Below are 14,357 nucleotides of genomic sequence, written 5' to 3'. Positions count from 1 at the left end.
ATTTGAAGCGGGTGGTGGATTTATTCAGTGTAACCTTTCATATATATTAGAAGTTCATACGTATTATGATATTTCAAATTTTTATGTGAAAAGTAAAATTGGGTTTTTAAGTGTTTCTTATCATATTTAGTGATCACTATGCCCTGACGTGGTGTGAGAAATCTTTGCGGCAAGTGTCTCTGTGCTTCCAACTGGGTAATAAGCACATAAACGCTCTGCAATTGCTCTCCTTCTAGGGAATGACATAATATAACTTTATTTTCATTTACAGGTCTTAAGATAATGACGAATCCCTTACAAAAAGGTAACTAGCATGGTGCAGATCGTTTATGATACTGTGGAATGTTGAAATATTTACCACCCAAGTTGCTATCAACATTCACTTAAGGAGTATAATTGTCTTATCGCTTCTAGTAAAACAAGTTAGAAAGCTCCTGGATAAGTAGACACCGGAGGGAGACAGAAGGCCTTAAGTACTTGTAGGGAAATAGAACAGGCCTAGCAGGGAAATCTGACCGTGCAAGGTAAATAGAATAATGGTAACAATAATTTGGGATTTATGAAAGGGAAACCTGGAGGAACTATGGACTATGGATCTGTACTTTAACACTTGATATAAATACAGTAGAAGAGTGATTTGTGTGGCCTGTATAAACATCAAAGTCTGGCTCAATGGAGCAAGAAATGAGGAAAACAGCTATCCCAAAAAATACATATGTCTCAGTGGAAAGCTTTAAATCAATTCTGTTCTTCTCATCATAGTTAAGCACAAAATAAGAATTGCTATTGCTATTTCCAGCATTAGAATTATAACCTTTCTGCATTAGGAAAGACCCAAAAAGTTTTTTGGTCTAACCTCCTCCTTCATGTGTGAGCAGCTTCCCCTTGGCGTATCTGCCAAGTGTCTCTATAATCTTGCTCAGAATATTGCCTAACTCACTAGTTTCTAGAAGGGACCATTCCATCAGAAGTTTCTCACTGTCCCTATCTCTGTCTCTTTTGTACCATTTTAATGTAAAATAAAACACAGAATTTAACACACACACACACAACCATATGTATAATTTAATGGGTGTTTTATTTTTTTATATTAAATTTTTTTATGTTTATTCATTTCTGAGAGAGAGACAGAGCATGAGCGGGGGAGGGCAGAGAGAGAGGGAGACACAGAATCTGAAACAGGTTCCAGGCTCTGAGCTGTCAGCACAGAGCCCGACACAGGGCTCGAACTCACAGACCGTGAGATCATGACCTGAGCCGAAGTTGGTCGCTCAACTGACGGAGCCACCCAGGTGCCTTTTTTTTTTTTAATTTTTATGGGTGTTTTAGTTTTCTATGGCTGCTGTACAAAATACTGCAAGTTGGTGACTTCACACAATACATACTTATTCTCTTTCTGTTCTAGAGATCAGAAGGCCATAATCATGTTCACTAGGTTAAAACAAGATGTAGACAGAGCAGCAATCCTTCTGGAGGCTCTAGGGGAGGACCTGTTTCCTTGCTTTTTTCATCTTCTAGCGTGACATTCCTTGCATTGCTTGACACGTGGCACCTTCCTCCATCTTCAAAGCCAGCAGCATAGCATCATGAGTCAGTGGTAACATTGCCTCCTTCCGTTGCCTCTCTTTTATAAAGACACGTTTGATTTCATTGACGATCTTCCTGGATAATCTAGAATAATCTCCCATGGCCGATCCTTACTGGCAGCTGCAAAGTCTCCTTTGCCGTATCAGGTACCATTCAGGTTCCCATGATGGGCTATCTGGATATCTTGGGGGCCATTGTGCAGTCTGTCATGGTGGCTGTATGAGCAAGGAGAAGACACAAAACTTTGCAAGATATCCCAGAAAACCCTCCATGTGTTTCATCCTCCTGTCACCCCCCTCCTTTCTCTCAAAAGTAACCACTATCCTGTCCTGTTTTTTTTATCACTTCCTCACCTTTCATTATAGCTTTATTGCTAAATGTGTATCCTCAGACATAATAGTCTAGTCTTGCCCATTTCAAAACAAATTTTTTGTAATGGATTTTTTTAACTCTCTTTTAATCTAAAAGTTCATCTTTCATTTTCATTTTCTTACAGTTTTTCTGTTGAAGAAGCCAGGGCATGTGACTTGCAGAGTTTCCCACAGTCAGGGCTTTACAGATTGCACACTTCAGGTGCAGTTCACGGTTTCTCTGCCCTTTGCATTTGTGCAAATTGGCGGCTGGATCCAGAGACTTAACCAGACTCGGGAGCAATCCCTATGGCACCTGTAGGAGGTGTGCTGCTCATTTGAGAGGCACATAATGTCTGGTTGTCTCAATGGGATGATAGCAGCTGCTGATGCTCTTTGCCTAAATCTGTTTGTCACTAAGGGTTGAAAAATGATGACTTATAATTTTTTCATCTCTTGTTTTCTTTCAACCATTGGGATACTTACATAAAGTGACGCTTTTGTTCATCTCTTATCTGATTACCAATGATACGGTTTACATAGGAGCTTGATTCTTTCCCGTCATTCACCAGTTTTCAAAACCAAGAATTGATGGCCTGTCTTTTTCAAATACCATTATAACCAAATGTATTTAAACATACTCAGTGGATTTTAATCAATTGCAATTATAATCCTTTTGGAAGCTCAAATTGCCCTCTTTGGGGTCAGCAGGAATCTCTTCAGGTTGGCTTCTGGAATCTTTCTGAATGATTTAGTAATTGTAGATAGTGTCTTTTCTATCCAGCTTAAGATGCTCTGTTCTTACCTTAAATATTTCCCAGCTGAATCCTGGAATCTAATTACAATCTGGGTGCTAGGTTGCTCATTGTTCGTTTCTCCATTCCCGGCTTGGCCATCCTTCCTAGGTCTCTTCAGTGAACAGAACTAGGAACACACACAATTCTGATCTCCTGTGTGTGTGTGTGTGTGTGTGTGTGTGTGTGTGTGTGTGTGTGTATCTTGGGGATACCTTGTCACTTAGTTTTGTTTGTAAGTGTTGTCTGTGGGTTTTTAGTTTGGCCATTTAGTTCTATTTTTTTTATGTGCAGATTTGAAGAGATTAAACAATTTTGCTGCCACCACTGCCATCTTCCTAGAATCCTGCCTACCGATTTTTAATTAAAAGTTTATGATTGGCATCACTTTTGGAAATTTAGGATCAAGTATCAGTGCTAATCAAGAGCCAGTTTGCATTGTTATCAACAAATGTCCCTCAATTTCCAGCTGATTGCAACCACGAGAGTCACTGTTAGACATATATTGCATATAAAACTTTTGAGATCAAATTATCTTTTAGAAAACAGACCTTTGCTCACTTCTTTTTCCATCATGTTGTGCTTCATTCATTTAGTGATCAGAGAGTCTCATTGGCTCACCTTTCATTTCCCCTATTCATGTAGGCAATTTACAAACACTAAAGAAATCAACACTTGGGTTCCACAGAAAAAAACGGTTACTCTGAGTGTTGATTTATATTAGGTACTAGACTTTGCTCTGAATATGCTTTGCCTATTTTTAATATTCATTTCCACCCTCAAAATAAGATTTGGAACCATTGAGAAAGTATTGCCAAGAAAATATTGCCAAGAAAATATTGTCTTAAAGACAGCTCCCAGATAGGATTTGGACATTCTGGAGTAGCTATGCCCATGCCCACAATAGTTAAAATTTTTACCATAGAGAAAGGCAGTATTTTATTCCAGGTGAAATGCAAAAATAAAATCTTCTTCTGCAATGGCTCTGAGTCTCACTGAATTTTGCAACTGTAGGTGTGAAGATATTTAGCTCTCTTCCCAAAGTAAATGGTCTCAGCTAGACATGTTCCTTTAGGATCTCACTTCACAGAGTAAAATATTGGCACTTAATGAGAGGGTTCTATTTTATTACTAAGTGCTGAAATTTAATATATGGGTGACAATGTATGTATCATTTGAATGTTTGTTATCTTTTGAAATCTGGATTCTTTTAGCAGTATGGTTTTATAGTTCAACAACCCTGGCTTGGCCATAGAAGCACCTAGATGTTTAAAACCACCGAAGATGCCTTGGATCTAGCTCCAAGATTCTGATAATAGGCCTGGGCTTGGGCCCAGACATCCTAGTTTTATTAACCATTGACCCAGTGTTTTTAATGTACAGCCTCACCCTATCTAGTTAGTTCATAAGCCTATGATTCCCTTTATTAAATTTTGCTGCTTTTCATTAGCACAAATACCGGGGCTGTTTCCTTTAAAATATAAAGTTAAAAAGAAACCAGCACTAACAACCAATGCTAAATAATTCCATAAATTAATGCCAGTTCTATTGAGCCTGGCATAAATGTATAAATGTAGCCAAAAGAACAAAACAGAGATTAAAGCCACAGAGCCAGAACTTGAACTAGGATCCCTAATGGAGATTAATATTTTCTTCAGCAGTCTGCCAGCTGAATCACGGTCTAATTAAATAGTTCAGATTTAGTGAGTTTGCATTTAAAGTATTAGCAGATCCGAGAATGGGTAAAGCTAGAATGAGTTAGAATCTTTTCTGTAAATGGGAAGTTAAATTATCATAGTAATTTGATTAAATCATTTTTAAATCTCTCAAGCTAAATCACAGCCTTTAAAGAATAGTTTGAAGTCTTAATTGCTGTTTGTGAGCATATCTCTCTGCTATTTGTTCTCGCCTCATTTCCTGTGACATCCTATAATATATCTCCTGCTGGGCAAGAATAGTGGGGAAGGCAAGGCTTGGGGCGGGGGCTGAAGTGACTGCAGCTCACTTCCGGCTTTTAGAGATCTGCCATGGAGAAGGACGTTTAGATACTTAGGAACAGGACCAAAGAATGGAAGTTGTAGACAGATTTGGGAAGATCTGAAGAGGACACTTCTAATAATCGGTTCTGTCCCTTGTAAAATAGAATGCTCTACATGCATCTAGAAATGTCTTCATTAAAAATGTTGTAGAGAAGGTTCTTGGTGAAGATGGCAAGTTGAATAACGTGAACTCAGGGGATAATTATAACTCACTTTTTAAAAAAAGGAAATGCCATGTGCAGCATCACACATTCTGGCAGCATGTGATTCAAAGAAACCTGAGTCAAGCCGAACTGTGACACTACCACTGCCACATGAAATAAGGCAGTGTCACCCCAAACAGTTACTTAATATGTGGTGTATTTATCATATTTATTCTGCTTTTTTTTTTTGGTCTGATGGGACAAGTTTTTTCGTATTAATTTTGTCTGTGAGGATGCAATTCCTCTCTTCCCCACCCATTTATTCCCATTTTCACGCAGAGTGCTTTGAGTTCCGGGACAGATTGAGTAGGTCCCACCTTATCTCCCTTCCCTTATGTGCAAGGTCTTTTTTCTTTCTTTCTTTCTTTCTTTCTTTCTTTCTTTCTTTCTTTCTTTCTCTCTCTCTCTCTCTCTCGCTCTCTTTTTTTTTTTTTTTTTTGGTGTGCTTTTTTGTTTGTTTGTTTTTGTTTTGTACCTGGACACTCACCGTGAGTGTGTGTCCGTGCCCATTTCCCTTCAGACAGCATTTAAGAGTAAAAATAGAAAACAAATAGCCCATGTTGTCATCTGCATGACAGTTTTTCCCTCACTAACGTTACCAACCATTCGACATCTTTGACAATTACGTGTGCTGTTGCTATGAGAAGGCACATAGGAAGTGGATGGGATTGTCATTTCTGAAAGGGTCCAGAGTGAAGAGAAGCCTAGCTAGCAACTATCCATAGGGAAAGGCTAGGTTAAGTACCGAGGAATGTCCTGGGTTCCACTCCACCACCAGCAACATTAACCACGTGGGAGAGTTCCTTCTCTTGGCTCAAACAGGCACGCAGGAGTTGAGTCTTGAGCGGGGAAACACCAATAAGCCTCTCTGTTCCAGATCATTCAAAACTCTTTTAGAGAAGTGTGTTATTAACCACCTAATGTAAATAGTGGTCAGTTTACCAACGATGTGATGAAACAATTTAAAACTGACAGGGTAACAGAAAAAAACAACAAAATACAAACAAGTTTTTAAAACATGTTCCTGGTTACAGCTACCAACGTTTTAATTACTTTGCCATATTTTTTTTTATCATATGTTTTTAGCCACTTGGTTGTAAATTACATTTCCTCTCTCTTTTGTGTGCGTGTGACCTGTTATTTGAATTATATGAAAGATTAGGCTAACTACATATATCTTAGAGCTCTGCATTCTCAGAGAACGAGAATTATTAAACGTGAAGAATCCCCCAAAGACTCCATTATGTGTAATTAACAGATAAACTGTCATCAGAATCAATAAAACGTGCTAAATGATTCAAACTTGTATATAATTAAGTGTCTGTTTTAGAGCTACAGCGGTAACTTTTCTTTTTCCTCGAATCTCACATTTCTCAAAAGAATAATTGTGGCAACCCTGTTAACCCTTTCCTTGCCTGATTGAATTAGATTTTTAAATTAGTCACTTAAAGTTCACCTTCACAAATGTGAAAAATATTTCAGAACTCATTAATCTAAAGACTTCATTTGTTTTTCACTGGAAGCAGGCTGTGGAAAGATGCTTTAAAGAACTGTTAATAGGACACTGAAAATCTTAAACGGACAAGCAATTTACTGTGATTTCTGCCTATTCTACAACTGAACATGGTGTCAGATTCAGTGTATTTACATGGTGTTCTTAAAACCTTGCTCATCTACTTTTTTTTTTTTTTTTACTTTTGGGAAATATGGGCTTTTTAAGGGCAAGGTCATAATTTTAGACAATTTTACCTCCACAGGTAAACTATAATATAATTTTAATTTAATATAATTTAAAATATTTAAATTTAATATAATATAAAATAAATTTATATATAAATACGTATAATATAATATAATATAATATAATATAATATAAATTTAATATAATATAAAATTATAAAAATATATAATTATAAAATTATATAATTATAAAATTATAAAATATAAAATTATTATAAAATTAAAAGGTCAACTTTTAACAGATGACCTTTGATAATTGTTGAATGAGTGAATAAATACATGGATGAGATAATGAATAAAGTAACCAAAATTGTAATCTCTTAAAAGAAATTCTTCTCTGTTTGCTCAGTTTTAGGAGAAAACACACACACACACACACACACACACACACTTTTAAATAATGGATTTTTTGCAGTAATTTCCATGTTCTCAATCCATACTGGTAATAATCTACAGTAGGGAAATCTAGAGAAAAAATAGAGATTTTTGAAATGTAAACTTCTCTGAGCAAATGACAGGTTAGAATTTAGAGTCGTTCAAGAATAATATCTAAGGGCGCCTGGGTGGCTCAGTCAGTTGAGCGTCCGACTTCGGCTCAGGTCATGATCTGTGATCCGTGAGTTTGAGCCCCGCGTCGGGCTCTGTGCTGACGGCTGAGAGCCTGGAGCCTCCTTCAGATTCTATGTCTCCCTCTCTCTCTGCCCCTCCCCTGCTCATGCTCTCTCTGTCAAAAATAAATAAATAAACATTAAAAAAAAATTTTTTTTTTATTTAACTTCCATAACTGTAATCTACACATCGGTTGGGGTTTTTTTCCTCACTATTATTGATATTGCTGCTCTGTGTTTTGCTTTGTTGTGCAGACTCCATGCACATAGAAGACGTCGAAGCTGTTCAGAAGCTTCAGGATGTGTTACACGAGGCCCTGCAGGATTATGAGGCCGGCCAGCACGTGGAGGACCCGCGCAGGGCCGGCAAGATGCTGATGACCCTGCCGCTCCTGAGGCAGACCTCCACCAAGGCCGTGCAGCACTTCTACAACATCAAACTAGAAGGCAAAGTCCCCATGCACAAACTGTTTTTGGAAATGCTGGAGGCCAAGGTCTGACTAAAAGTTTCCTGGGCCTTCCTATTCTGCACGCCGAAAAAGGGAAAATAAACCCAAGAGTGATGTCGAAGAAACTTAGAGTTTAGTCAACAACATCAAAAATCAACGGACTGCACTGATAATTTAGCAGCAAGACTATGAAGCAGCTTTCAGATTCCTCCGTATCTTCCCGATGAGTTTCTTTCTACCTTATCTCCTCTCCTTTCTCCCTTTCTTCTCTCATTTCTTTTGCTCTTTTTTTTTCTCCTTCCCTTATTCCTCCTTTCCCTCATCTCTTAGCTTTCTTCATTACTGATTCCCACTTGCCTTCATTTCCTTCCTTCTGTCCTTCCTTCCTCCTCCTCCTCTCTTTTCCTCTCTTCCTTCCTCCTTCTCCTTCTCTTTTCTCATCCTTCCCCTTTCTCCTAAATTTCACATATGTCTAGTTGTAAGGAAATTGTCCCTTTCCTTTCCTTTCCTTTCCTTTCCTTTCCTTTCCTTTCCTTTCCTTTCCTTTCTCTTCCTTTCTCTTCCTTCCTTCCTTCCTTCCTTCCTTCCTTCCTTCCTTCCTTCCTTCTGCTGCTGAACTTCTAAAAGAGGTCTCTAACTGAAGAGAGATGGAAGGCAGCCCTGCCAAAGGATGGAAATCCATAATATGGATGCCAGTGAGCTTGTTGTGAACCATAACGTCCCCAGTGACTAAGGAATCAAAGAGAGAGAACCAACGTACCTAAAAGTACAGTGCAACACAAACAAATTGACTGAGTGCAGTATTAGCTTTCACGGGAGCAGCCTCTAATTAGACAACTTAAGCGACGTTGCATCGGCTGCTTCTTATCATTGCTTTTCCATCTAGATCAGTTACAGCCATTTGATTCCTTAATTGTTTTTTCAAGTCTTCCAGGTATTTGTTAGTTTAGCTACTATGTAACTTTTTCAGGGAATAGTTTAAGCTTTATTCATTCATGCAATACTAAAGAGAAATAAGAATACTGCAATTTTGTGCTGGCTTTGAACAATTATGAACAATAACGAAGGACAAATGAATCCTGAAGGAAGATTTTTAAAAATGTTTTGTTTCTTCTTACAAATGGAGATTTTTTTGTACCAGCTTTACCACTTTTCAGCCATTTATTAATATGGGAATTTAACTTACTCAAGCAATAGTTGAAGGGAAGGTGCATATTATCACGGATGCAATTTATGTTGTGTGCCAGTCTGGTCCCAAACATCAGTTTCTTAACACGAGCGCCAGTTTACCTAAATGTTCACTGACACAAAGGATTAGATTACACCTACAGTGACTCCAAGCAGTCACGTATCTTATGCACTGCACATGGAGAACAGATCCGTAGAATTATCAGGAGTGCGCCTCTCTACCCGGGAGGTACAGTTGCCATACGATTTCTAGCTGCCATGGTGGTTAGGAATGAGATACTGCCTGTTTGCAAAGTTACAGACCTTGTCTCAGAAGGAGCTGTGAGCCAGTATTCACTTAAGAGGCAATAAGGCAAATGCCAGAAATTGAGGAAAAAAAAAAATCATCAAAGACAGCAGACGCCTGACCAAATTCTAAAACCTAATCTTTATGAGTTTATTCATTTAGGAATGTTTGTTTAAATTAATCTGCAGTTTTTACCAAGAGCTAAGCCAATATATATGCTTTTCAACCAGTATTGTCACAGCAAGAAAGTCAGTCAGGTTCCAGACTGTTAAGAGGTGTAATCTAATGAAGAAATCAATTAGATGCCCCCGAAATCTACAGTCGCTGAATAACCAATAAACAGTAACCTCCATCAAATGCTATACCAATGGACCAGTGTTAGTAGCTGCTCCCTGTACTATGTGAACAGTCTTATTCTATGTACACAGATGTAATTAAAATTGTAATCCTAACAAACAAAAGAAATGTAGTTCAGCTTTTCAATGTTTCATGTTTGCTGTGCTTTTCTGAACTTTATGTTGCATTCGGAGACTGTCGTCTTGTTCTTCTTGTGGTGTTTGGATTCTTGTGGTGTGTGCTTTTAGACACAGGGTAGAATTAGAGACAATATTGGATGTACAATTCCTCAGGAGACTACAGTAGTATATTCTATTCCTTACCAGTAATAAGGTTCTTCCTAATAATAATTAAGAGATTGAAACTCCAAACAAGTACTCATTATGAACAGATACACATCAAAATCATAATAATATTTTCAAAACAAGGAATAATTTCTCTAATGGTTTATTATAGAATACCAATGTATAGCTTAGAAATTAAAACTTTGACTATTTCAAGAATATAGATAAGTCTAATTTTTAAATGCTGTATATATGGCTTTCACTCAATCATCTCTCAGATGTTGTTATTAACTAGCTCTGTGTTGTTGCAAAACTTTTTGGTGCGGACACGTTTCCAAAACTATTGCTACTTTGTGTGCTTTAAACAAAATACCTTGGGTTGGTGTTTCATCAGCCTAGTGCTAGGAATACTGTGTATCTATCATTAGCTATATGGGACTATATCGTAGATTGTGGTTTCTCAGTAGAGAAGTGACTGTAGTGTGACTCTAGATAAATCATCATTAGCAATTCATTCAGATGGTCAATAACTTGAAATTTATAGCTGTGATAGGAGTTCAGAAATTGGCACATCCCTTTAAAAATAACAACAGAAAATACAACTCCTGGGAACAAAAAGGTGCTGATTCTATAAGATTATTTATATATGTAAGTATTTAAAAAGATTATTTTCCAGAAAGTCGGTGCAGGGTTTAAGTTGCTACTGTTCAACCACACTATATAGAAGTAAAATAGATGCGATGTATACGTTGTTTTCACTGTATCACATTAAAGTACTTGGGCTTCAGAAGTCAGAGCCAACCAACTGAAAACAGGAGCTGGAGATGTGCGAAAGGAATGAGGTACCAATCTTAGTTTTCAGTTTAAGTGACTCTTGGCGTTTCCAAGAACAAGCATCTCACATGTAGGAGACACGACTTTAAAAGGCAGATCCAAAAGAGCTGCACGGGCTTTGGGGTCAATGCTCATCTTAAACCTCGCTCGAGGTAAGTTTTTTTCAAGTTTCAAGCAAGGCCATTTACTTAATGTGAAGTTTTGGGAAGGTATGAAAGAGTATGTTTTCGCCACATGATTTGAACTTTCATTTCGCTTCTTTTAGGTTTGTTCTTATTTAAAGCAATATGATTGTGTGGCTATCCGTAGTTACACTTGTGTTTCAATCAGATCAGATTGTTGTATTTATTCCACTATTTTGCATTTAAATGATAACATAAAAGATATGAAATATTTAAAACTGCTATTTTTCTTATAGAAGAGAAAATGGGTGTTGGTGATTGTATTTTAATTATTTAAGCGTCTCTGTTTACCTGCCTAGGAAAACATTTTATGGCAGTCTTATGTGCAAAGATCGTAAAAGGACAAAAAATTTAAACTGCTTATCATAATCCAGGAGTTGCATTATAGCCAGTAGTAAAAAGAATAATAATAATAATAAAACCATGTCTATAGCTGTAGATGGGCTTCACATCTGTAAAGCAATCAATTGTATATTTTTGTGATGTGTACCATACTGTGTGCTCCAGCAAATGTCCATTTGTGTAAATGTATTTATTTTATATTGTATATATTGTTAAATGCAAAAAGGAGATATGATTCTGTAACTCCAATCAGTTCAGATGTGTAACTCAAATTATTATGCCTTTCAGGATGACGGTAGAGCAATATTAAACAAGCTTCCACTTTTGATGGCTCTTTTGTATTGTGTTTCTTTCTTTTTTGTTCCCCCCACCGAAGAACCAAATCAGTAAACACTGCCCTTTGTCGCTTCCATTCAAAAAGGATCTCTGAGTACCTATTCCCTAAAAATAAAGTAGGACTTTAAATAAGAGCTATATAAAGGCTTGTCAGAATGAATTCTAGGGTGCCAAGAGACATTTTGCATATTTAAGAGTATGCAAAGTGTCTCATGGCACATTAGAATTCATTCTGACAAGCCTTTATATAGCTCTCATTTAATCTTAAAGCATCTCCACATCATCCTGCATTACTCAAAATCATCGCCTCTATGTCAATGTCATAACAGAAAACTTTCTCCCTATTTTAAGATCATATTAAAACCTGCTAGAGATACCTATTATTTCCCTCCATCCACAATTAAATCATGTGCTTGCACGCAGCTCGTCGGCGAGCTGCAGGCTCTCCCGGAGCAGCCGCGGAGTCGCTGGCCAGATTTCCTGAATGGGAAATCAACAGAGACCTTGCAGATCCGTGTGCGCGAGGAGGGGGAGCTGTCTCCGAATTCAAGAGGGTTAAAGGCACTGCTGACAGCAAACGGCCTCCCCTTGCTTTCGTTCCGAGAGGTCACGGCCCTTGTTGCCCTGGGTCAAGCTGCACGTCCACAGGACCCTCCTGGAGCCGTCACCGAGGTGCTAATATGTGCTTTCTTGGCTTCTCTGCCCATCTTGCGTTTTGTCGTTGTGTTTGGCCACCGTATTTCTCACCTTTCAGAGGTGGCCGGTTCTCTCGCACCAGCTGATGACACAAAGGCCACCGAACGCAATCCGATTTAGGGGCATGAGATTACCTAAATCACCAAGATACCCTAGCTAGCAGCATCACTCACGGGTCTCTTCCTCTTTCAATGTCCTTTGAGTGGCAATAGCGCGACAGAGACTCTGAGGTGTTTTAGTTTTGATAGTTGCAAAGTATTCGGGGGGACCTGACACCATGCGAGGGACAAGCCCAACAGGAAGAAGCTGCCTGTGATCTTTCAGTGAGGTCCTCATTTAAACACATGTAAGTCGCAGGCGAATGCTTTTAAGAAAAATGTCAGACTTCTCTTGCTGCTTTTTGGAATTCTGAATTATTACGGAGTCACTTTTCTGGTACTGACGTAGTTATCAGAGATGCCTCAGGTGTAAAAGAAAATAAAATAGGATTTTGACATTTTAACATGTTTATTTCTTGATATACAAACAGTGAATACCTCTGACAAACGGCTTGCGTATTTGTGTCAAGGGATTACTTTTCTTTTCACCTGTTGTTTATAAGTCACTTTTGGCTTTAAACTAGTGATTCCCAAACATGGCCACATATTGGAATCACCTGAAGAGCGTTCAGAATTCCTGACATCCTCCACCCACAGAAGTTAGGGGATTAATTGTGGCCCGGGCTTCTGAACAGTTAAAAAATCATCTCCGGGTGATTCAAATGGGCAGATGTGAAAACATAGGAAGAAAACGTAAATTGTTACACGTTCCTCAAAGAGGCCAGGGAGATCCTAAAAAAATAAAAACTTCTCTCACATCGGCTCTGAACTTTTGTGAGCGTTTTAGACTATTTTTTTTAATATCATGACAAAAGATTAAGCCTTGTTTTTAATCACAAAGCCAATGAGATGCATTTGGATTGTTTCAGCCACCACCTCCCCTGTCCCCCTCACACACTGCCTGGTCATCTCTTCCCATCCATCCTTCCCCAGACACATGGGGGACACGTTCTATTTGATGACTCCCACTCCTCATCTTTTATATGGTCATGTCCCATATAAAAGCAGAAATGTGCCTGGATGGCCCAGTTGGTTAACCATATAAAAGCAGAAATACCTGCTCCAAAGCTTATGCAGAATATCTCACAATCCCCTTTAAGAAAAAAAATAATCCTGCTCATTTGACCTTTCCATGTGCTTTCAAGTGAATTTAGGTGTGGTTTAAATACCTGTTTTTCCCTACTTAAAAAAAAAAAAAAAAAAAAAAAAAAAACAGAAGCAAAATTAGAACAAAATTCATTTCTCACAATGACCTGTCTTACCTACATTTTCCAAGCTTCAGATTTAGGTAAGCAAGAGGTAGAAATGGTAACAGAAATAAGAGTCTTTCACTCTTGGGCCTATGCAAAAACTTTAGGTACATTTTGCTTTTTGCCAACTTTCATTTGCGATTAATCTGTAAAACAAAAGAGGTGTGTTTAAATTTCTTGTTTCATCCACCATGGTTTATGAACTGAGTGGATTCTTCCGTAGTCCAATAGATACAGAAGTGGTTAAGTCAGGCTCTCAGGCTCTTTCGCATCCAGAAGTCTGGCTTCTCGGGCCCCTTGGTGGTGTGGAAAAAACAAAATGAAACAAGTAGCCTCAGATTGATTGCCCACCTCATCTTATTATGAAACAAAACAGAAAAGAAAAGAATTTCAAAATATAATCCCCCTTTCCCAGGAGTATTTATCTTGTTCTCCATGAAGTTAAAGGTCTGAAATAATGTGCCCATCAGGGGCTCAATGTTGCATGTCCATGACAGTTGGTCCAAGGGCTTGTTATGATGGTAATGACCTCCTGAAACGTGAGCTTGGATCGCAACAATACCATTGCTACCAGCTCACCCGCTGGGAGAAATATTTTATTATTGTCAAATGTCCTCCATAGAGATTTGTTTTGCCTGTTCCTGTTTAAATTAAATTCAAAGCCGAACTGCATTACTATTTCTCTGGAGTATATTTGAGATAAACAACTAGTCTCAAAATTTAGGATTCCTGGCTAGTTCAAATTTGTTTATTAG

General features: G+C 38.1%; 1 protein-coding gene across 3 annotated transcripts in view; it reads left to right on the top strand.

Moving 5' to 3' along the window:
- Positions 1 to 11,548, top strand: part of ESRRG (estrogen related receptor gamma) — a 584,122-nt gene extending 572,574 nt beyond the window's left edge. For all 3 annotated transcript variants that reach the window (XM_043568378.1, XM_043568376.1, XM_043568377.1), the window contains one exon: positions 7,577 to 11,548. In XM_043568378.1, coding sequence (XP_043424313.1) covers positions 7,577 to 7,821 — 245 coding nt within the window. In that variant the 3' untranslated portion in view covers positions 7,822 to 11,548. The remainder of the gene's footprint in view (positions 1 to 7,576) is intronic.
- Positions 11,549 to 14,357: the final 2,809 nt, after the last annotated feature.

This window comes from Prionailurus bengalensis, chromosome E4 (assembly GCF_016509475.1).
Source record: "Prionailurus bengalensis isolate Pbe53 chromosome E4, Fcat_Pben_1.1_paternal_pri, whole genome shotgun sequence".
In the NCBI taxonomy this organism is placed as follows: Eukaryota; Metazoa; Chordata; class Mammalia; order Carnivora; family Felidae; genus Prionailurus; species Prionailurus bengalensis.
The sequence above is the reverse complement of the archived record's forward strand: the minus strand, read 5'-3'. Positions and strand labels throughout refer to the sequence as shown.